The following is a 24373-nucleotide window of genomic DNA, read 5'->3' on the forward strand; positions in this document are numbered from 1 at the left end:
AAGGATTGTTTTCTGTTTGTTTGTTTGTTTTCAAAACAGTAAATTTTCCACTGTATCTCAGCTTCTGGATTTGAAGACAGAAGAAAATGAAATATTTAGCATAGGGGCTCATTTACAAAGAAGGAGGCTACCTATGGTGCACATATGTCCGAAATACCATAGTAAAGATGAGTTCACTTACTTGATGGTCCATGAGAGTCTCTGTTATCACCATGATGCTGTGCACACATACAATTGAAGAACGGAGAACAGCAAACAAAAAGATCCAGGCCAGGAAGAAGCAAGTGCACAAAAGCAGCAGCAGCAGCAGCAGGAAAGAAGGACAATGAAAACAGAGTTAGTTCATGGCTAAAATACAACATGCACCTCAATACCAAAGGCAAGACCTCAAGAGACTTAGCTTAGAAAAGTTGAAGCAACAAAACTGACAAATATACTAATAAAGAAGCCATTAGAAGCCATCACAGTGTATGGTTAGCGTACATGATGAGCAACTAAGCTGCTAATTCTGAGTGGAATCTCCCACTGCTCCTATGACTTGATATATAACATACACTAAGCAATTTCCAGCTGAAATGTTTTCAGAAGGCCAAAGCTCCAAAGGTAGTTGAAATAACACAACATTTATTTCCAAAACTGGTCCACTTTCAGACGGGTGTTTCAGAAATAAAAAGGTTCTTAATCATTAGTGTGCAAACAAACACAAAAGTGCTAAAGAGATATCCAAGCCTAATGGCTTTGGCAGGCAAACATCAACTTAGAAGTCACATTTTGTATCAAAATATATCCAAAGAACTCATTTGCATTAATGAATTATCTTCCTCGCGTTGAGATATGTGAAATGTGGCCACCGCAGGACAACAATCACACACTAACAGTCTGGACACCTTGCTGACATTGGAATTGCTTGGAAGTCACTACTAGCAAAGCCACAATGGGCTTAAGATCCCACTGTGCTCATCAGTGTACAGACAAGGTAAGTCCCACCCACGTCTCAAAAGGTTTTTTGAGACACATACAAAAACAAAAGAGGTGAAAGCCAGCACATAGATCAGCATGAAATGCTATTTCCTTTCTAACACCAAAATAAATCCAAAAAAGCCGTACCTACTATACCTCAGACTAAAACCTTCTGCTCCTGTTCCATGTAGGAAAGAAACCTTCACCCTGCTTTACAGAGCATTCATTTTTGCCTCTCTGTTACCAGGACTAATTAAAAGCAAATCTGAAAAAAAGTAAAAATCTTTGCAAGCAGGAGACTCATCATTCCCCATCTTAAAATGCAGACTACTATCCCTCACAGCTGCCAAGGGGCATTAAATCATCAATGCAACGTGCAGTGACAAGCAAACCTAAAATAATGCAACAAGAATTATGGAATTGCAGGACAAATCATTGCAAAGATGAGGGAACACTTCTTTCATAATGTTGCACTTCATGGAAATAGATGTGATTGAACAAGAGAAGCTGAAATAAAGTGTGCTTGATATACAGCCTTCTGCCCCTTGTCAGACACTTCAGGTCAGAGGGAAACAATCCTAAAGGAACTCATGAACTTACCAGACAAGTACCAGCATATGAAGTGCATACAATAATTGAATAGTTTTCAAGGTACAGTTTTTTAGCGACATACGGCAGGAGAAAACTGCTGTTTGGATTGTAACCGTATTAGCCTATGCTGTTTACAGATTGAAGAGAATTACTGACAGGAGAGCAAGGAAAGAGTTTGCAGTAACAGATCCAGCAGCTGATGGAAGGACTTGAAGTGCCAACGCTCAGTGCTGGTCTGCTTTATTTTGCACTGCAAGTCGGAAAGCAAGAGAAGAGAACTGGAAAAATAAATTATTAACAGGCACACAGATCAGAAGTTTCTGATGCTCGGACAGCACGGATACTAACAGAGCATACTTACACATCGAAGAAACGGAGACAAAGCACAGCAGAGGGTTCTGTCTCACTGCCTGCTTCTCAAGCAGTTTGACCAAGATACAACATGACACCACAGTGCAGGGCAACTGGTCACCCGAGACGATGCAGGGACTTTTGCGTAAATATTTTAGCATTGCCTGGTTAATCCTATGCACTGGTACAAACAGCTCCCATGCCAGGGACTGAAATACAAGCCTGGCTAACTCTGTCCCCTCTGTCCCCAATCTTCCCCAAAAAAACATTCTGTTTACACACCAAACACGTTCCTTTGTGGCCTGTGCATTTACCTACAACCAAAGGAATATTCTGAACACGATGTGAGATGCTAAAATACTGAGATGAGATTATTTCAGTCAAGAAGACCTCTTCACTTTCCAATAGTCCATTGCACCTCAACGATTTGCAATTCCTATCCCTGCAGATCAGCAATTCAAACCCCTCAGGAAACAAAAAAAATGATCGTTTTACTACCTCAGTGACTGCTTTGAAAAGAATGCCCCCCTCAGGGCGTTCCTGTTCCTCATCTCCCACAGTTTTTATTTTGAATATAAAGAATTAAGAGAAATCAATGTAAACGTATTTCCAGATACACCGTCCACTGTATTATCACATTTATTGAACTGACGACAAGCTTCAGTTTCAGAGTAAATCTTCTGACAAGGGAAGCTCTCAACATCAAATAATTTATTTTCTGCTGAAGTGTATTCAGTTAAAAATGTTTCTACCAAACCACACAAAGCTCAGCACTCCTCCCAGTAACGTTTCAACTATTCAAGACCAAAGAATGAAGAACAGCGACACAGACAAACTCATGCTACAGTGGCAATAATACTGTTTTCATACAAAAGCTGCTGTGTGCTTCAGAGAAGTATTATTTTTAGACATTCATTTCTCAGGGATAAAGCTTATACTGCCACTAAGCCTAGAATTACATCTGCCAACTTGTCCTACAAAACAAAATCCTTTTCCTATCGAAGATTAGGCAAAAGCAAAAGTGAATGTCATGCTAGTGTGTCTCAGTCTCACTATAAGAGATCAATTTGTTAAAGATATTTACTAGACTTACAATCTAAACCTATCACTAAATTCTTAATGGAGTTTGAATACATATTTTAAAGCCAAATCAGAATTTTTAGCCTGATGAAGAGAGATATTTTTGGGAAGCCATTTTTATTACATATAAATCACTAATATTAGTCACGTTTCAATTAAGTTTAGGACCACTAACCCAGCCTGCAGAGCTAACCAGTAAAAAGGACCAATAAATTATGATTTGAGGGGGTAAAAAAAGAAGGTACTTTGCCATCTGCCAATGCATTTAAATAAAGACTGACCATACAACTTTATATCAAATGCAACATAAAATGCATACCTTGGTCAAAAGTAGTTGATTTCAAAGTTGTTAAAAATAGTAATTAAAAAACAATCTTTACAACAAATATTCACTTGAAATACCTTGCACTCTGTGCTACTTAAGCTTGTTTGAATTATTATTTTTCAGAAAAATAGGCAAAAACATTGGATCTGCCCAACTTCAGATTTCTATGTAGTAAGATGTACCCAGCCTCACTTCAAGACACCTTTTCAAAAGAAGATGCTTTTGTGAAGGTCTGTCACAAAAACAAAAGTAGCAAATTTCAATTACCTTCAACTTTACAGTGAAGTCCTTTTTAAGGTTAAGGAGCACAGCAATTGAACCGATGGTATTTATTTGTAAATAAAATATCCCATTAGAGAGTTGGCATATGACACTCAAAGTGCATTGTGCATGGGATATGCACGTATTTGTCCTGCACAACTCAAGGAACTTTTTAACTGTAGGAAAAAAAAAAACCACAATTTTTTTTTAAGTGCACTGTAAAACAATCTCGAATTGATTGTCTCAGAAGTATTTTATTACTGCCTTTATGTTATCAAATGAATAGCTTTGTGCGGTAGTTGAACCATCACAAAAAAAAAGTTTGTTGCTAATTAAGTGTTAAACTTCATATTCACCTCAATTTACAGACTCCGATTGTGCCTTCTGGAGGCAGCACTTTGTGCTGCAGCTCTGGAAGGAAAAAATCATTTCCTACTTCAGTAATTAGAGTGCTTTCACACAACACAGCTTGTGGAAATATTAAGTTCTTAAATAATTCTGACAGCCTGATGATGACTAAGTGTCACAGCACCCACTGTGCTCTTCCTGTTTTTAACTTGTGCTTAGAAAGAGAGCTGGGAGATTCACTACTTCAGTAAATTTATAATCTGCATAGATTGCCAATTTTTATACCTGAAATGAACCTGAAAATACATCATTACCTGTCGCTCTTCTGTTCCTGCCCCCATTCCATCGAGAAATAGTTTATTTTTCTTTTTGTCTATAGTAAGTAACTAGTGAAGTGTAACAAGTAAGACTGACAGGAATATTTTTCTTTTGGGATTCCGATGCATAAAGTATCAAATCCAAGAACCAGGCATTTCCTGACATCCAGCACTCCTGCCATTAGAGCCTACCAAATTATGGTTGGTAGGACATAATGTACCAAGTGCATATATAAGGAAAGCATTAGCTCCAGCAGAAACAATTCAAGCCTTTTAGCCCTTCTCCTTGGAAAAACATCTTTATGCTTTCATTTGAATACACGAAGCCACATTTAAGTTACTCACTGAATTTCTGTCAAGTTCCCCATCAACCAGAACAGTCTCCATGCTGAAAGAGCGCGCTGTGTCTCTCGTTCAGCTACAGTTCTTCCATCCTGCCACTCAGTGCCCTGGAGAGAAAACAAACAAACAAAAAATAATGTCCAGAGTCTGAAATCCATTAAAAATCTCTCATATTCTCTCTTAAAAGACCAAAGAATCTTCTGCTGTATACACTCTGCATTATGGTTCCTTGCAAAATGTGGATACTACCTATAAAACGCAACCTTTTAGGAGTTAAGGGAGAAGTTAGCTGCTGAATAAATGGCCAAAACAAAAGCTATTCCACATACACTCACAAAGGCAAGCCTTTACATTTAGGCACAATTGCCACAAACGACAAAGAGCTGAAAAAACATAAACGAAAGAGATAGCCAGATGGAGGGAAATCCTTCATTTTTCCCCTGTATTTTTCTTTCACTCCAGACATTAGCAGCACCACACCACTTCTGCCCTGCAAACACAAGCACACACACACACACGCTGCTTGGATATACAGAAGGTGCTCTGGAACAGTAGAGACAAAGAGCTTCTCAATTTAACTTTGGAAACAGACGTGTTTTATTTTGTGGAACCACAACAGAGAAATTAAATTATTCAAGGCAACCAGCCCCTCTGTGGCATGCCGGGGCATTCAGTTCATGGTCGCTGCCCTGGAATCTGGCAAACAATGCCTCATTCTCTTGATATTTCCTATTTACTTCTCTGATAGAGAACAAAAGCTATAAAAAAAAAAAACTTGATACTCACACCACATTTGAAGTCAACAGTGAGACAAGAAAAGGGTTTGGAAATGAAACAGTGGTAAGGTTTAACCATGTGTTTAGTGGGTTCAAAGAGGGAAGCAGATGAAGATGGGATGGGCACAGAGATGCCCCCAGCTCCACAGAAGCAGAAGTGAGGGCTGCAAGCCAGCCCATGCAGAATAGAGGAAGGCAGCAACCCACAGGACAACAACCAGCTGTCCCTGCAGCCTCCAACCACACTCACAGCGCCTGCCCTCTTGCCAGAGCAAGCAGTCAGCACAGTATTAGCCCATGGACGCTTTCTTCTCCCTTTCTAAGAAGGGCTGGGCAGGAGGAAGCTGAGTCAGAAGCCAGATACTGAACATTTGGGCAAGAAGAGGAGCATGAAGACGATGGCATTTTTTTTAAGCTACTGTATTAGCACACTGTGCTAGGGGTACACATGAAACTGCAGATTCAGCTCAAGCAACAGCAGAAAGAGTAACTGAGCAGAGAGAAAGGTGGTCCCACAGCCTTCTGGAGGACAGGGAGAGAGATGGGAAAAGAGAGGAGAGCACAGCAACCTGGCCATGCAGCTCCAAGCCTGCCTTGGGAAATACACACTCGTGGAAGAAAATCGTACTACAGAGAACAAGCATTTGTTCAGCTGTTCCATAATTGCCATAATTTTTGTTCTTGTATTACATAAAGCACATTAGAATTAAAACTCCCTTAGGCAGAACAAATAGAATTAACACACCGTAGCAAATTGAAATACTAAATTACCATAACATACGCCACTGAAACACAAAAGAAAGTGATAACTATTTTAAACAAAGTCATAGTCTGCCATTGTGCTTAAGAAATTGCAAAGGTTATTGTTCTCTATGACTCAGTTCAAGAACCAAGGACGAGCTTATTCATGTACCTCAGCAAGTACTGAGATGACACGTATCTGGGAAGTATATGTCTGGATGTTTTCATTTAAATTGGAAACACTATCCATTGGAAGGGAGGTTATAGGGGATTAATTGACATTACTGGGGTGAAAGGTAACGTTACCACAGGCAGAACTCATCCCTACCACTTTATATCCATGAGCAGCAGGCACAGCAGCACTGCCTCTCCAGGAGCAGATGGGGTGCAGACCACCAAGGCACAACTGCTTCACACTCCAGGCTGCTCCTTTTCATCCCTTCACCCCACACCCATTTGGGGCTCTATTATTAGCAGGCTATTCAGCAGCACCAGGATGGCTGTGCACACATTCAATTTACGGAAACACTAAGCACTCTTAAACAGGATGAAAAAGGAGTGACACCGCAAACAGATGCACACACTGATACCTAAAGCAGTCAGTCAGCTGTTGGCTTTGCACGAACTCGCTGCCACGCTCAGTTATCCAAACAAACAGATCTTTCCTGACACAGGAATATTCACCTTAAAGCTGTTTTAAACAGATCTCTATTTTTTATCAGATATCTTCAACTTACGGTTTTTATTGGTAACACTCCTGGTGCATTCAGGTTCTGTCTGTCCACAATACTACAGCCATTTCTTCATCTTCCCTTCTTTCAGTCACAAAGGTGGTACCCATGACACCTACCCCAATACCCACTTCTTGCCATTTCCTGCCTTATCTGCTGGCCAGGCAACAGACCATCCAGCACAGCCCAGTGCACCACAGAGGAGTTACAGGGGGCTTCCAAGAGTGAGTGCAGTCTTTTCTACTTCCAACCCAAACATCAGGTTGGAAAATACAGCCCCAGTTTTAAATCACCACCGTCTTAGCTTTTGGGAGGCCTTTAGGATGTGCTTTTGCTGTTCTTGTCACACACACCAGCACAGACAATCTGTTTGTCTGTCTGGTTGGTTGGCCTGGGTTTTTTTAATTTACAGACATTCCCATTCCATAATCACATCTCTTAAGAGCTCACAAACTGAAATTGTTTCAAGATAAATATATGATGATAACCCAGCTAATCCTGTTTCTTCTATAAACAACAGATACAAACAGGAACTTAGAAAGATATTGCTCATTTTAAAGCAGCTCCAACAGACAAATGATGCTATAAAATAAGCTATTTGTTTCCAACTGTGAAGTTAATCTAGGGTGATTAGCTCAGAAGCATACATTTCAAGCAAAACGAAGATGCCACTTCGCACACAGCCAACAACCTGTCATGCTAACAGCTCTATTTCATTTCCACTGCTGTTTCATCAATGGATCAAGATACTTGAATCTTGGCAGGCTACATATGATTTAGGTATGTTTTAGCTTTGTCCTTAAGCACCATCACCTGCAGTCATTAGATATCCCATTTGCACCACGCTGCTGTTTCCTGATCTGCTGTAGTATCACAGTTTACACTCCAACACAGTAACTGGTAGACAAGCACACAGCCCCATCTGTGACCCGCTAATGGGCTGCAGCGAGTGCTGGCTGAAATGGATACTGCGCGCTGCTCTGGCCTGCCCAAGGGGGAAACATCCTCCAGGGCTCTGACCTCAAAACAGACCTGCTAATCTGTTGGACACCTGCCTTCTTTCTTTAAGGTCTAGAATAAGTTACTGCACTTCAAACGCCCAAGATGGTTATCAGCTGACAGCATACTCTAAATTTTGTTACGATGACACGGGTGTAATTACTTGACTTCAAAGATCAGTGAGGCAACAAACACAGACAGGCACGCTAGCAAAAATGAAACCTTGCTGTTTGCATTGGCATCAGGAAGGGTAAGAATTGACCTAAGTCCTTTCTGCAGTCACAACAGCACCTGAGAAATACTCCACAGGGAACCACTGAATCATTTAGGTTGGCAGTGCCCCTGGGGTCCATCTGTTCCAACCCCTGCTCAGCAGGGACACCCAGAGAAGGGTGACCAGGCCCATGTCCATGTGGCTTCTGAAGATCTCTAAGGAAGAGACTCCACAGCCTCTCTGAGTAGCTTCTGCCAATGCTCTGTTTCTTGGTGCTAAGAAGGAACCTCCCGTGCTCCAGTTTGTGCCCACTGGCTCTTATCCTCGCACTGGGCACCCTGAGAAAAGCCTGCCTCCATCCTCTTTGCATCCTCCCCTCAGGATCACTAAGAGAGAAGGTCTTCTGGCTGAACACTTCTAGCTCTTCCCCCTCTGAGGCCCTTCACTGAATTCTCTCCAATATGTCTATGCCTCTTTTGTACCGAGGAACCCAGAACTGGACACAGCACTTCAAGCATGGCCTCAGTGCTGAGTGGTGGGGAATAATCACCTCTCTTGACCAGTTGGCAGTGCCCTATTGCAGCCCAGAGCATCACTCTCCTTTGTGTCAAGGGCACATTGCTCCCTCACAGTCAATTCAATGTCCACCGGGATCACCAGATGGGCCCATGTAAGCTCTCAGCTGTGGTTATCAGTGGGTTCAGCTCAGTAAAGCCTTTATGAAAGGTTAAAATATTACCCTTGAGAACAGTATAGGTGCTTATACTTATATAATATACTTATATAATTTCTTAAAAATTAAGAGCTAATAGGAACAGGATAAGTTTTAAGAAATTCATTAAGTCTAAATCCTAAATCTAACTGGGGTAATCAAACTAAGGCTTTCAAATAATTCAAGTATCTTTCAGCAGCCACATGACAGGGAGAAGGCACTTTCTCTCTGGTCCATGCAGTGGGAGACTCACAGGAAAAGTGAACTCTGAAGAAGATACACATCTCCCATCTGAGGCTGTTTGAATTCAGTGCACCAGAACAAATGCAGCACCCTGGATGCAGCACAAGACCACACACCAGCTCTTTCAGTTTATGAGTACACACGCACTGAGTACGCTCTATTAACAAGCAGCAGATCAGGTCAGCTTCTTGCACATAACACAATGTCACCACATGCCAAGGACCACGTGCTTGTTGAGAGCAGTTCCGAGAAAGCAGAAACTGAAGCTGAGTTACTGGTAAAAATGGCAACTGTCCAGAAAGGTCAAAAGTGAGTAGAAGACCTTATTGAAAAACATAAATCACGTTTTCTTCAGCTACTAAAAGTAAGTACGTAATGCATGCTAACAAGAATTTGTAAGAACTTGAGAGAAGCTTTACTCTGCAGTTCTGTAAGAGAGAAGTCTGAGAGGTGAACAAACCCTCTGGTTCCATCTCTCTTACTGCAAAGTCAGGTCAAATACAAATGCTTGACAAAACTAGTGATAATCTAGGGGAAGGTGTTCAACTGCATGGTGAGCTCTGAATCACAGCATTTAAATCCTCAAAGTTTAAACACCAAATTCAACAGATGCCCCCCCCCCCCCATATATTGTGGCCATTTAATGTTCTAAGTCAACAAACACACGCTTTTGAAATGCTTCCTTCCACTGTCAATTTCATCACCTGCCTTCTCATTTCCTGAACAAACAGCTCATGTGCAATGAAAGCTCTTTCCTCTGTTTCTCTATTGCTGTTTTCAGACGGAACAAAACAGGAAGGGTGAAACGCTTCAGAAAGACTTGACAAAGTTCTCACTTAGAAAAATTTTGGAAAGTAGATGCATAGCTCTGATAGTTCAGCTATACTTTGTTAGTGGTAGATGGCAATGAATGACAAGAAAGAGATACCAGGCTTCCAAACAGGCACTGCAACTTTAATGAATTGCTACCTTAAACAAGCATCCCACAGGAAAAATTGTGTTGGCAAAAAAAGGATGCTAACATCCCCTCAGAGCTTATGTCAGATATTCTGGAACCCTTCTGCCATTCAAGTACACTTCAAAGCTGCCCAGCCTGTCCCAGTCTTCATGATGCATATTTTGCATGACTGCTCCCACGATTCAAAGGAACCATTGGTCTCAGTGGTAAAAACGGCTATTTCTTTGCATAAGAACATCCAGTTATCAGAGCATTAGTCCCATTGCCTTCACAAGGCAGTTTTATCAAGGGTGAAATCTAGCTTTTGAACATAAGAATGAGAGGAGATATTATTAGTATTTTTGCATTTACTAAAATTGAAACAGAGAACATCTATGAAGCTTCATAAAACATTCAAAGGACTTGTCCTGCTTTGCTGTGATGCTGTAGGGAAAGAAGATTGAATGGCACATTTCACAGGCAAATCTAATATTTTATTTTTCTATCCCGAGATGCTGCAGTACCAACCAGCAAAATAACCAAGCAGACACCAAACCCACCTTACAGCAGATGCCGTTCTGTCACCACCAGCATTGTTTAAAAGAGACTACATTGCTCAAGGACAGCCTTTGTCTGAAGGAAAAAAAGACACACTCTGACAAAGTGGTTAGACACCTTTCATGCTGTTTTCCTTTCAGAACCGCCCAGCCCCACCCCCCGGGTCACACTGGCCTTATGTCTCTCCTGCCCAAAGATGATAAGCTAGAAAACGTTTTAGAAGAGTGCCAAGTTCAATCATTCTAATTTTAGGGAATCCTGCTTTTCTTCTAACAGTGTTGGAATTTCTCATTCCCAACTGTAAAGTTACTGCTAATGCCACACATGCATTAGCTACCCAGCTTGCATTCACCTCTTCAGAGGCTTGCATCAGAAGCCAAGACACTCCCAGTAATATCCCCTGTGCTGCGCTGAGAGGCAGGTTGGTACTTCTCATGTCTTCTTATCTCTCATTTTGACACCTGTATGAGGCTGCAGCAGGACGGCCCCTGTGCTCACAGCTGAACAAGTCTCCAACCTAACAGCCCTCCACGCTGGGCTGCTCTGGTGGCTGCTTCCAGAGTGGCCTGCACATACAGGATGTGCTCCCAGCCCACTTCAGCCACATTACGACACACTGCTTTAAACAGACACAGGCAGATAACTTGAACAGGGCTAGGACAAGTGACTTTTTACATGCCTCTCTGCTTGTACGTCCAGCATGGCAGTGACACAGAGCTTCAACCTCTGCCACATCACTTTGTGAAGACGTGGGCTATGCTTACAGCTATGGACCTATCCAACACTGGTTGGAAACCAATGAGGAAACAAAAGGAGTCAAACCACTGGAAAATGAAAGGTAGTGTTTTTGTGAAAGGTTTTTCTGAAATGAAAAAGAAAGGTAAGTCAGCAGAGATGTTTCCATTGACAAGATGGATAGGGGACAGAACATTTCCTTCCTGTTCCGATGCCAAAGTGGAGTCAGTCGCCATTCTGATAAACTGAGACAGATCTGAGTTTCCTTTGCATGGAACTTTCCAAAACAAATCCAACCTTGTTTCTCCTAAAACAATTTTTTTTGTTGGTTTTGTTTTCCCTTGACAGATATTACTGTCAGGTACAGAGCCAAAGCATAAAAAAAAAATGGACACCTACTATTTCAAGCCTAAGAAAACTACTTTAATCATATTAAGACTTGAAAAGCCTCAATAAGGGAATGCTGAGTCTATTTTAATACTTCAAAAGAAGCAGAATACTATTTTCAGTGATGAAACCCTCTAAACATCTAAGTTACTATCTACATCATAGATACTGAACTATTTTACATGTCATGTGAAAGTCAAGATTACCAATGACTTCATAAGGAATGAAGCTTCAAAGAAAGCTATTCTGGGTTTACATGCAGTTAATTGCAAAGAATCACATTACTGCAGAAGAGTGAATTGCCAGTCGCATGATGAGCAGTGACCAGATGAGGGCTGTTTACCTGGCAGAAATGAAGTACAACATGACAGCTTAAACTGAAGTTTCAGTACTTCTAAGTGGCAGTGACTTTGCTTGGACAAATAGTTGTTATTCCATTTCACAGAATCACAGAATGACCTGGGTTGGAAGGGACCTCAAGGATCATGTAGTTCCAACCCCCCTGCCTGGCAGGGCCACCAAACATACACATTTACTAGATCAGGTTGCCCAGGGCCCCGTCCAACCTGGTCTTGAACACCTCCAAGGACGGGGCATCCACAACCTCCCTGGGCAGCCTGTTCCAGGGCCTAACCACTCTCCTAGTGAAGAACTTCCCCCTAACATCCAACCTAAATCTTCCCTCTTTTAACTTAAAACCATTTCCCCATGTCCTAGGGAAAGGGGAATCATCCCCTTTTCTCACCCACAGTCTCTCATCCATCTTTGCAGGAGTTTCAGATACCTCAAAAAATAAGACAGCATTTTTCCTCCAAAGAAAACAAAGCCAGTCAAATCTATCTCAGGACACTCCTGACAATGGACATGGACCAAATGCAACTAAAGCAAATTCAGATTAACACTGCTGTCAAGAGCATCACCCAGCTGTAAAGGCCAAAGCTCAGAATATGCTAAACATAATCAACTTAAAAACTGACTAAAAAACCAAACACACAAACATCCTTTTCAGAGTGCAGAAATGCAAAAAGAATCATCTAGAAATGAATTACAGTATCGCATGTTCAGCTGTACATGAGGTCCTTCCCAGTAACTAGAGTGACTAACCAAAGAAGATACCAATCTTTACTTTTCTTACTGCATCACTTAACTAATAGCTGTCAGTGATTGACTGTAAGCTCCTTAGAGCACAAACTATTTCCTTGTTCTATATCCAGATGCTATCAAATTCAATTTGATCCAAACGCAACAAGGCTTCTCAAGTTCAAAGCAATATAAATGGAAATTGTTGACTAACAAGAGAGTTAAAGGAAAAGAATCCTCTTGATGCACATTACAGCAGAAAGAAGAAAACGAAATTCATCAAATGAATAACATTCCACCCCAACTGAGTCAGTGTAAAGTTTTAATCTTTCCCCTGCACTGCGTATTTTGCCACTTCTCAGAACTGAAAAGGATGACAAATCCAGTTTAAAACTTTTTAAAATAGATTTTTGTCCCTGTTAAAAGGGAACTAAGTTTCACAAAAAGGAGGTGAAGGGGTGGGTAGGTGGCTCCATGTAGTGAAAAAATCCTTAGAGTGATGCTTAGCTGACTCACTGACACATGCCCAACAAGAGTACAACGAGTGTAACTCAGAGCATGATGCCACTTAACTACGATCATTTAGAAATACCACTGGACTACAGGCTTCCAAAAGTCTAACAATGGTAAAGCTTCTCCCCTCCCCATTAGTAAGCACTGTTAAGGAATAGCATTCACATAAAGAGAATAAAACACCATCCATCTTTCCATATCCAGAGCTACCAATGTCCTACCAGCACAGAAGCACCTTTCTACACCCAAGGACTTAGTTCAACCACTTCCATAAACCATCTTCCAAGGGATTCTGTGAAGATCAGCTATGATCCCAACTTCAGATCTAAACTGAGACACACATCATAGAAAACCAGTGAAAGATGGAAACCCTCTTTCATGCTTTTAGCTTCAACACGGATCTCAGCTGAGCTGTGCACAGCTGCTGTACAGTTACATTGTGTCCAGGAGGTTTTCATGAGATGGATGATCGGCACTATTAAACATGGTGAGTATTTCCAACAGGAACCTAATGTTCTTTGGTATAATTTAGTTTTCCATATCTTAGCAGCCGTGTCCCTTCTTGATATTAAAATAGAGTCAGTGACATACGAGATGGCCTTCCTTTGGGTTTCTTTAGGCCAGTGCTAGATGGTAGTTCCTACAATAGAATTTAAGAGCAAAAGGTCACAGAAGTGCAGGGCAAAAGGAAAAACCTTGGAAATAGTAACTTAAAGTAGCAGCAGTTCAAACAAGCAGTGATAGCATCTCACACATCATGGTTTATTAAAAAGATTTTGAAAGTCTAATTTAGATTTCCACTGTTTATGCCAGTTTTTTGTTTTTTTCTTTGCTTAATTAAGATAAGTTGATGTATAATCTTCTGGGTTTTTCTGTGTCACTGCTATCCTACCTGTTTGTGGTTTGGGATCTGTCGCAGAGTTCTTCTGTTCTATTTTCCGTTGTGGGATCTCTCTTTATTATTAAGTTTTAAGTCATGAACAAACATTTCAAGTAGCCTGTGCAAAGGTTTAGCAAGGACTAATGCTTTTAGTGCCTGACATTCCAGTTTACCTTTCTGAAGCTACTGAGCAACTTTGATTTGGAAGTGCTTTGGGAGTTTCATCCATCTTTTAGTGACAGTCTGAAGTAATGGCACTTAAACAACATAAGCTGGCTTTGTGGTTTAAGCCAGCAGGCATCTCATTGCCACACAGCTGTTCACTGTGGGATGGGGGAGGGAGTCAGAAAAAGGCAGAACTGATGGACTTAGAAAAAACAGTTCAACAGGACAGAAATGGAAGAGTAAGCAACAGTGCTAACAATTGTATATACAAAATAAGAGGTGCAGTTGCTTAACGCACTGTGACATTCCAGACCTTGTCAAGTTACCCAGCTCTTACTTCTTGGACATATCTCCTGTTTCCCCATCCATTTCTATCCATTAAAGTGTCTGTTCCCCACAGGATTTCTTTAGGTGATTTGAAGTACTGAGTCTTCCACAAAAGCAGCAACGGAAGAGATACAAGCATAATCAAGTGACAATGTACCTGCGATTTACAGCCCTCAGAAATCAACTTGATATTCCTGTTGAATGCAAGTCAGGCAACTGCTCATATGCTTTACAACACATACGCAACTTGCATAAAAAGAGCTTTTGCCAAAGGTGAAGACAGAATGCAAGTCTTCCAGAGGTCAAAGCCAATCCTCAAGCAAGGAAGTAATAGCAACAAGTAGCAACAACATCACAACATGACCAGAATACATTCGATGTTCTCCCTTAGGGGCCTATGCAGAAGATATTAAATACATTCAAAGAAAGTATATGCCATGGCTGGGATAACAGAGTTCTGTTATTACAGTCTGAGTATGGTTACAAGGTTGCTTTGTGCTGCACAGCCAGGACAATGAAGCCTCAATAATTCCTTGGGAGTTCTTTGAGATGCTCCAGAGAATAAAACAAATAAAGGAAAGCTAGTATTCATTCAATTCAAGCCCAAGGAATCTTGAATGGACAAAGAACCTCCATCCTCCCTTCCATCTAGACTACTCACATAGTGGGAACGTGTTCTACCATAAAATGATTCAACGGAGTCATCACTAATTAATTAGCTAGTTAAGCAAAGTAATAACAGCATGGTGCGGGTTTTGAAAAGATATCTTTCTGTCTGGGAGGCCAGGGGCAGACTGAAGGCAAACACAAACACCCAGACAGACGGCTGCAATGCTTGTGAGCTCCAGTAAAATCTGTTTTCATCAGTTCTTAATCAGCTTCTAATAGCATGTCATTGTTTAGTTTTATGTAGAAAATTGCACCCGCTACTGAGATAACATTAGCTTAACTACCAAGATAATATTAGCGTAAAGCAATTCAACACCTGTATCCCTGCCACAGCCGCTAACTACACCTGGAAGTATCGCATTACACTTCATAGTTCCTCGAAGGGCACTCACATGTGTATTTTGAAGTCTAGCACATAGCAGTAGAATAAAACACTAATTTCCAGTCTTCATTATGCAGATTAATCTAGGTAGCAACAGCAAAGGTGTCAGCGACACAACTCAATGACAAACACGTGTCCTGAATTAGGCATTGAGAAGCTTCTATTTCCTTGGGTGTATACGATGGCTGACATTTATAGTCCAACACAGAACTGAGATGTCAGAAGGAAAATCAAATGTATCATTTTAGATCATATTAAGCTTTTGTTTCTCGTGTCCAGATTGTCTGCTACACACATGCAATATGGAATTACGATCAGGTAACTCTAGGAACGCTATTAACTTCATAAATTTCAGACTGCAACTGAATGGCCTTTTGGACATTTCAATGCTGTTTAAAAGCACTGACTGTAGAATAACCAAGTTGTTTACCTACCCAAACCACCTAACCAAGACAAACACACAAATATTCAGTAATAAAAGCCACTTGCCCCACACCACAAGTTCTGTGCCAATACTTCATATATAAGGAGACTGACTGTTTGCAAATGCTGATAAGTATAATTAACCTTCACAACCCTGTCTCTGGCCTTGAACATTGAAGCTGAATTCATCTTGAAAACCAATTAAAATGCTAAGTAGTCTACATGCTTTGGAGCTAGAAAATGGCACACTGCATTCAATAAAAGTATGAAAAGTACAATTGTCTCCTGAGCATCAAGGATTTGTTGGTTAAGTGAAGTCTTAACTACATCATGCTTTTAAATAATTGAAGAACTCTTCAAATCTCCCTTAAAACCCTGAAACATTTAAGATTTATGCAGGGATACAGATCTCCAATCTCAACAAAACTGAAAGTTTAACAAAAACAAAAACCAAAAACCAGGCAAAGAAACAAAGGAAAGGGTTAAGTGTGTCACAAGGTTTGATGCTGCCTTTCTGTGCTTATCTGTAAGGACAGACATCAGCTGTATCAATAAGGGCCAAAGGCTCATCCTCCCTCACAGAGCACACTCTGCATTTCATTCTGCCTTTAAGTTCATTCTACCCCAGCAGGGTGTCCTTACACATTCTGCCCTGCAGATAAAATCCTGACAAGGAAAGACACTTAAGATTTATGTTGCTGAAACGGCCTTTCTAGGGCTGACAGTTTTAAATGAGCAGAACAGCATGGCAGGCAAATGGATCCTGGAATTTTCATTTTTCTGACACTTCTTTCCTGAATGAAAAGCATGGCAAATATTGGGCTACAATGCTTCATTGCAAGGTAAGGCTTTGGACAGACCTCGCAGCCAAGTAAAAGCTGAATACATATTGAGAGCCTTATAGAAACATATTTTTAAAAACCCAGACATTTCAGAATAGTAGAGTCTCCTTGGAGATCACTTCTGCAATCCATCTAGCTTTAAGACAACAGAAACATCCCCAGATGACACACAATCATCCATTCTCAGGACTATTTCTGAATGTGGTAGCACTCCAGTTTAGCCATGTATGAAATTCTGCTCATTGAGTACATGCTCTTCGGTATAGGAGGCTGCCACATCATGACAACAAAGGTAAAATCTGTATATCTTTATAGTTGATTATTACATCTATTCCTTCTCATTAATCATTATTGTTATTCACTCTGTTACTACTTAAATTCACGGTGGTTGTTGTTTTTCCAGTTAAAACAGAAGGTAGATGCAAAACTTTCTTGGCAGAAGGAAAAGTAGGTAAGATGACTTCTAATTCTGCAATGAACCTGAGCTGTTTATTGCCATTTAAAAGTTACTACTCCGTTCTACCATCAGAATATTGTTTCCAGTGATCTATGTGTGTCTTTAAGTAGTGTTCAATGCTGTCACGTTAAACCTTGACAGCTAATGTACATAGCTGCACTGTAGATGGCAGCGTTTTATATAACTCACCACTTTACCTTGAGTTAAATTGTGCAATATAAAGGATATAAGTTGACTCTGGCCCATTGGCCACCTACTTGTTATGCAGAGCCTCCCAGAAGCAGTTGCTTTCTCCAGGTGACTTCACACACCTCACAACACAGACAGCATGAGCTTCACAAAAGTAAACTGTCACTGGAAGCAAAGAGCAGTTCAGTCCAAAAATCAAAAAAAAATCAACACGACAAAAAGAAACAAGCAAAGAAACAAGTCACTCTTTCCTTCCTTCCTTCCCTCTCTCCAAGACTTCATAAAGAGACAAATTTAACCATCACCTCAACGAAGACTCTGAGCTATATTCAGAGATTCATCTCATGAGTGGAGAGGTTGCTTCTACAACACTTCCCCCAGCATCTTAAAGAATTATGAACTACAACAGATGCTACTCATCCTCAGAGAGACAACCTAAGTATAACAAGTCTGAATTTAAGACAGAAATATCCACTAAGGCAACAGTTTACATTTCATTCGCCCACAAGAATCTAACATTTTTTTTATTATTTTTTTTAATCTCATGAAATTACATTGACTGTTAGTGCTGGAATTGTAAGCATTACTTTTGAAACCCTCCAAAATGCCTACAGTGAATAACAGTTGGGATTTGCGTGCCACGCCTCAGATGTTTCAGCTATCACTTCTGGGCACTGTACATTGGGAGTGATGTCAGTTCTCTGTCACTAGAGCTTCCTTTTCCTCTGCCGTGACTACGAGCACCAACGCTTTTGTACATACTGTTTGTACAAAAGGTCAGCAGCCAGACAACAACACTCAGATTTAAAAAGAATAAAAAACTCAGCCTGTAAGCCGTAGTTCTCAAGTATAACCACCGAGTTACCCTTTATACTATCAACTACAGATGCAGCAATGCCTTCCTGAAGTTTAGAACTAGAAGCTAAACTGAAAGACTCAAAGTTTCAGGAAGCAATAAGCCTCCCATGCCTACTCAGCAGTACCCAGCAATCAATGTTACAGACAAGTCACTGGTCTTTTGCTAAAATCAGAACGAGACACTCAGAAGTTTAATTTTTCAGCTGGATCTTCAGTAACCTAATGAGGAAATGTTCAGCCTGGAGAAGGGGAGGCTCAGGGGAGACCTCATTGCTCTCTCTAACTTCCTGAAGGGAGGTTGTAGTGAGATGGGAGTCGGCCTCTTCTCTCGTGTCATTAGTGATAGGACTAGAGGGAGTGGTTTCAAGCTACGTCAGGGGAGATTCAGGCTGGACATTAGGAAATATCACTTCTCAGAAAGGGTGGCCAGGCACTGGAATGGGCGGCCCAGGGAAGTGGTTGAGTCACCGACCTTGGGGTTGTTCAAGGAACAACTGGATGTTGTGTTGAGGGACATGGTTTAGTGGGAGCTATTGGTCATAGGTGAACGGTTGGACTGGATGATCTTTTAGGTCTTTTCCATCCTTGGTGATTCTATGATTCAAATCACTGATGCTTGCTCTGCTGATGAACTTGCAATTAAGTATTCACAGCATGAGAATTTCTGAGATGATACAAATTTCACAGATCTAAAGAATTCTGTGCATATACTAAGAAAAAGGAAGATTCTGAAATTTATTACATGGAACAATTAAGGAACAGAGTTAAAAAGATATGCCAAAACCTGAAAAAAGTACTGAACTTGAATTCAAAAACTCATGAAGCAGCACAATTTGTAACCTGAGAGCTGAAATGCTGGCAGTCCCCAAATAAGAGCTCCTCTACAAATGAGGAACAAACCAACCAACCTCACACACCACAAGCCTCACTGCCTTACACTTCCTTCTTTGTATAAAATAAAAGCATGCGCTCCCATTTCAACCTGAGAACCAGATGGAGCTGATGACAGGTGTGCCTGTATGCTCAGATCTATTTTCATCAGTTCTCTAATTTTATACAGCATCTTATTGCTTTTCATTCTGACTCTTTTTCAACCTTGCTTGGCAAGCAACAGATTGCTATGTGGAGCTCTTCAGTGAGGCTCTCCTTTTTAATGATAAGAGAATCCTTTTTTAAAGAAAAACATTATTTCTAGTTGATGATTTCGAAGATCAGTCTAAACCTCTTCCACAGTAGCTCTGTGAGTTATTCAAATAAATAGAAACTGCACTTTGCTTTGAAATATCATACACCTGAAACCTGTTTATTCCCCTGAAGAGTTTCTACTAGTGGCACTGTAACGTAGTTGTTTGTGCTAAGATTTATCCACTCTTATCACAGCAGCACAGTCAGGGCAGGTCTGTACTAATCCTATCTCAAATCACAGTACCATCTTTACATACACCAAGCAGCACATCCTCATTGGAAGGTATGCCTGGAGTCCCAAATTTAACTTACAAACATGCTTCAAGTGATACCAGCTTTTCTCCACAACCATAAAGACTGCATTTTTCTTACTGATGAGATATTCATTTGATCACAAAAGAAACATCACAATAACTGTAATTCCTGTACAGGAGAAATGTACTGCTTCACGAGTCTTTCAGCCTCTAATAGATCAAAGTGGTCAATCTAGTAACATTACAGCATAAATCTTGAAGCCAGAATTACTGCCTTTAGAATTACAACTTTGTGCATATTGTGCAAACTCAATCTAGATTTTTAAAGAGACACAAATCAAAGCAAAGAATTATCTGCAAAGTCTTCAATTTGCATCATAGAGGTTATACAAATTTGCTCTTCTTACCCACACAAAAGCTTCCTTTTTCCAAAGGAAGCTGCAAATAATATGAAGGACTTCAGGTGCAGCCTGCCCATACTGCTGTGCTTATTGAAAGGCAACAGCTTTGAACAGATGACTGTCCGTTCAGGGATAGGAATCTGTTTCTGATATATTACCAGTACTGCTCCTTTACACATGTAAATACATACACTCCTACATGCAGACTATGTTCTACAAGTTTAGCAAGTCCTTGTAGTGAAGCAGATGCTTCACAGGCACTGCCTGTTTCAGAGGCAGATAGCACATACCACTGTCTCCGCCTTAGAAAAACCAAAAACACAACAAAACCCACCCTCCCCCCAAACCAGTAGCCATCCACAGTGTCTGAGCTACCCAAAGGGAATACAAGGTTCTAAAACTATATAATTCTGAGAATAGTTAAGTCCATGATTAGTCATATGGTGTCCAGAGAAGCAAGAGATGAGATGGAAATCTCCCTGCAGCCATTTAACCACACTCTGTGTAGGAGACTGAGGCCGAAGAAAGATGAGAAGTAATGATGGAAATCAGAGCAGGCAGTTTAGATGAAACTGCAGGAGAGAGTAGACAGTACATACACCACAGGAATAGCCAGCAATCCCAGATGTCCCTTCCTAAATAAAACTAACACGCAGAAGGCACTCAGCATCCTACTCAGGCAGCAGGAAAGGAGAAGCAAAACAGACATCTCAATTCAGGCAGAGGGTTGTCCACCAGGTGTATGTGCAGCCACTGTATCAAGTGCAAGTCTTCACTGACAAATGCCATTCCTCCATTAGTGACATGCATACTAGATCCACCTCCAATATTCCACGTATCACAATAACAGGTTGTAACACAAGTGACAGAAACTTCATTCTTCACAAATTTTATTCATCTTTCCAGTAAAGACTTCCCAATACTTTATTTTCACCAAGAAACCTAAGCAACATGAATAACAACTATTATTTTAGCCAGACTCCCAAAATTGCCTTAACTGTGTTTTATTTGCTTGGGGGGGGAGGAGGGAGGGGTTGTTTTTCTCCCACAGAATCGCAGAACTGTGGGGTTGGAAGGGATCTCTGGAGATCATCTAATCCAACCCCCTGCTATGGCAGGTTCCCCACAGTAGGTTCGAAAAGAAAATGCCTAGGCAAGCTTTGAGTATCTCCAGAGAAGACAGCACCACAACTTCACTGGATTTTTCTCATGATGTGATGGAACTTCTGCGTTCCAGGGTTTAGGACCTGTTGCCTCCTTTCCTGTTGCTGAGCACCACTGAAAAGAGCCTGGCCCCATTCTCCAGGTATCCATTCTTCAGATATTTGCAACTGTTGATGAGAGGGGAGGATAATTTCCCTTAACCTGCTGATCACACTCTTTTTAATGGACCACAGGATACCATTGGCCTTCTTGGCTCTAAGAGCACACACTGCTGGCTCATGGCAAACCTGCTGTCTACTAGGACGCCCAACTCCTTCTCTGCAAAGCTCTTTTCCAGCAGGTCAGCCCCAACCTCTACCGATACATGCATTTACTTTTCCCCAGATGTAGGTAGGACACTATATTTTGCCCTAATGAAACTTCATCGGCTTCCTCTCCAGCCAGTCCAGGTCTCCTGACTGACAGCACAGCCTTCCGGTCAGTCACCCTTCCTTTGCTGAGAGCCCCTTCTACGAGCCTGGAGGCACACTGCTATGCTGTATACAAGGGGCAGAAGCACAAAGAGAACCCAGAAAGTAAATGAGTTGCCTCTATTCCATGATATATGTGAGAGTGGGAATGAGTAGAAAGTAAAAGTTAAACGACTAGCAATCAGAGCCAGGCCCCAGTGCATATATCATGTGTTAGTCATGGCATGACAATGTATTTATTTCAACCAGTATCTTTTCTCTGTATTATTAGTATGCATCCCCAATAGCTGATTACACTATTCCAAACATTTATCTAAACCATCTCCGCTCTCAGCAGAGCACAGATAAACTAGCTCTTATGATGGCTTCCCACTGGAAAAGCACAGAGAGAAACATCACAAGAGCTCTTGACAATGCAAAAAGAAACTTACATTGAAGGCCTTACAATGGAGCTCTTATCGGACAAAGGTAATGTCACATGAGGAGGGAGACTGGTGATCTTCTAGGCCACATTAAATATTTGCCTTTAGGCCTCACGCACTCAGAGCAGTCCTTCAACAACAAACAATGGTAAACCCATTCCCCTGGTACAATACAGCACTGCAGTTTTGACCCCCCACAGCTACAAAACAAAGACCTGTAGTTTATCTGGCCCAAATGTTTCCATGTCTACACAGTATCCTAGCCGTGCTTCCCATGTTTAAGTACAGTGTTTGCTTTACAAAGGGTAATGGTTTGCAGGCCATGCTGAAAGAGCCGCATTGCTCTGCTCTCTGCAGCACATCCCACACACAGAACAGACCTGCTGCCCAGCTACCCACCACACAGCAGCCCTTCAGGGCTCCAGCAGTGCGATGTGTCAGCTCTGTGGCTCAGTAAGGGGACCAGTCCTACAGCACTGATATCACTGCAGATGGTGCACCATGCAGAGCTCTCTAATTGCTGCTTGTCCCAAATTGATCAGAGACCTGCAAGCAGCTATTTGCACTGGACAGAGCTTAACATGCAGGAATAATGAGAAAAAATATGCTATTCAGCACTGCAACTGTCTTCTATCCATCACTGAATCTCCATTCTGAGTGATCTTCCCCATTACTTCACAGCTGGAAGAGGGAAGCTGAGCTCTCAAGTGAACGTTTCTTAATTCAGCACCACTTGATGAGTATCTAGTCACACACGGCATCATCACGTACTTCTGTAAACTTGCAAAGACTGCAAGAATGTACAATCTGAGCATATTAACCAAAAAAAGCAAGAAAGAATCCTCAGATCACTGCCTGAACAAATGCTTTGCCCAGGAGAATGCCCACTTTGCTGGTAGAAGTATCTGGATTACTACATGTCATAACAGTAATGAGAAAAAATATTCCACAGAAAACCTCATGCAGAGGAACCTGCTGTGTACCTGCCAAAAAGTGTTCATGTCTCTTACAGTGAATCATATTTCTCCTTCAGGATGCTGCCAAGAACCTTCAATAATTCATGAATTAGACAGCAGCTGAACCTACATTCACTGCCCTTCACAGAATCACAGAATTGTAGGGGTTGGAAGGGACCTCTAGAGATCATCGAGTCCAACCCCCTGCCAAAGCAGGCTCCCTACACCACATCACACAGGTAGGCGGTCCAGGTGGGTCTTGAATATCTACAGAGAAGGAGACTCCACCACCTCCTAGCTTTAAGTAACATGCTGTTTGCCTTAACTCTCCAATTCATCTATATCAGTTAAGAATATCCTTCTGAGGAAAATATGCCAGTTGCTGAGAAGAGGCAATCCATAGGTATTTATAGGAAATCCCAGTGTTGGAATCATAGTTCTTCCATTCATCATTTGAGGAGTCAAGTAAATCATCCATGAGTATTGTTACTTTTGCAGGGGGGAAGAGGGGAAACATACTGCAGAACTTAAAGTTATTGCTAAGGAAAGACAAATAAAGACCAACCCCAATCAAGTATCCTCTTCAGTACACTGGGCACCAGCTTAATATCAGCTTCAAGCCAGCGTGCATTAAAACCAGCTTATCTTCTGATGCACAGTTCCTTCAAGCAAACACACTTCCTTAAGTTGTATAATAATACTTTTATTAAAGAAAAAAATAAATAGATTCATGAGTTTAAATGAGGAGTAACACACAGCTGCCCTCTGAATTCCAAGTCTCTTAAAAAACAATCAGCTGATCTTCAGAATAGCACGGCTTCTGTTTGCAGGCAAAGAAAAGGTAACAGAAAGAAACAAGCTGCCTTCCCCTGCCTCAACTGAACAGTCATATCAACATCTTCTGCATTACTTCAATACAAATGCTGGGTGACAGGATTACAGCACTGGAAAATACATGAACGTAGAGATAGTGCGTGAACGTACTCAAGCCTAGATGCTGTGAGAACATAAAATGAGATACGGTGCAGGGAAACGGTCGAATTAAAAATAAAAAGAGAGGAAGGTCAGCTACACGCATTTCAGTTCTGTGTCAAAGTCACCGCAAATTCAGGAGCTTTCAAAGAGACA

The 24373-nt window shown here is 41.2% G+C and overlaps 1 protein-coding gene across 4 annotated transcripts in view; it reads right to left on the reverse strand.

Moving 5' to 3' along the window:
* OSBPL8 (oxysterol binding protein like 8) overlaps positions 1 to 24373 on the reverse strand; it is a 74025-nt gene that overhangs the window by 46623 nt on the left and 3029 nt on the right. For 2 of the 4 annotated variants that reach the window (XM_015856915.2, XM_015856903.2), the window contains exons 2-3: positions 4579 to 4682; positions 182 to 218 (exon numbers count right to left, since the gene is read on the reverse strand). In XM_015856915.2, coding sequence (XP_015712401.1) covers positions 182 to 218; positions 4579 to 4620 — 79 coding nt within the window. In that variant the 5' untranslated portion in view covers positions 4621 to 4682. Of the gene's footprint in view, positions 1 to 181; positions 219 to 4578; positions 4683 to 24373 lie in introns of those variants that run through there. The other 2 variants (XM_015856933.1, XM_015856943.1) reach the window with 1 other exon arrangement.

The sequence above is a fragment of the Coturnix japonica genome, chromosome 1, assembly GCF_001577835.2.
Source record: "Coturnix japonica isolate 7356 chromosome 1, Coturnix japonica 2.1, whole genome shotgun sequence".
Classification (NCBI taxonomy): domain Eukaryota; kingdom Metazoa; phylum Chordata; class Aves; order Galliformes; family Phasianidae; genus Coturnix; species Coturnix japonica.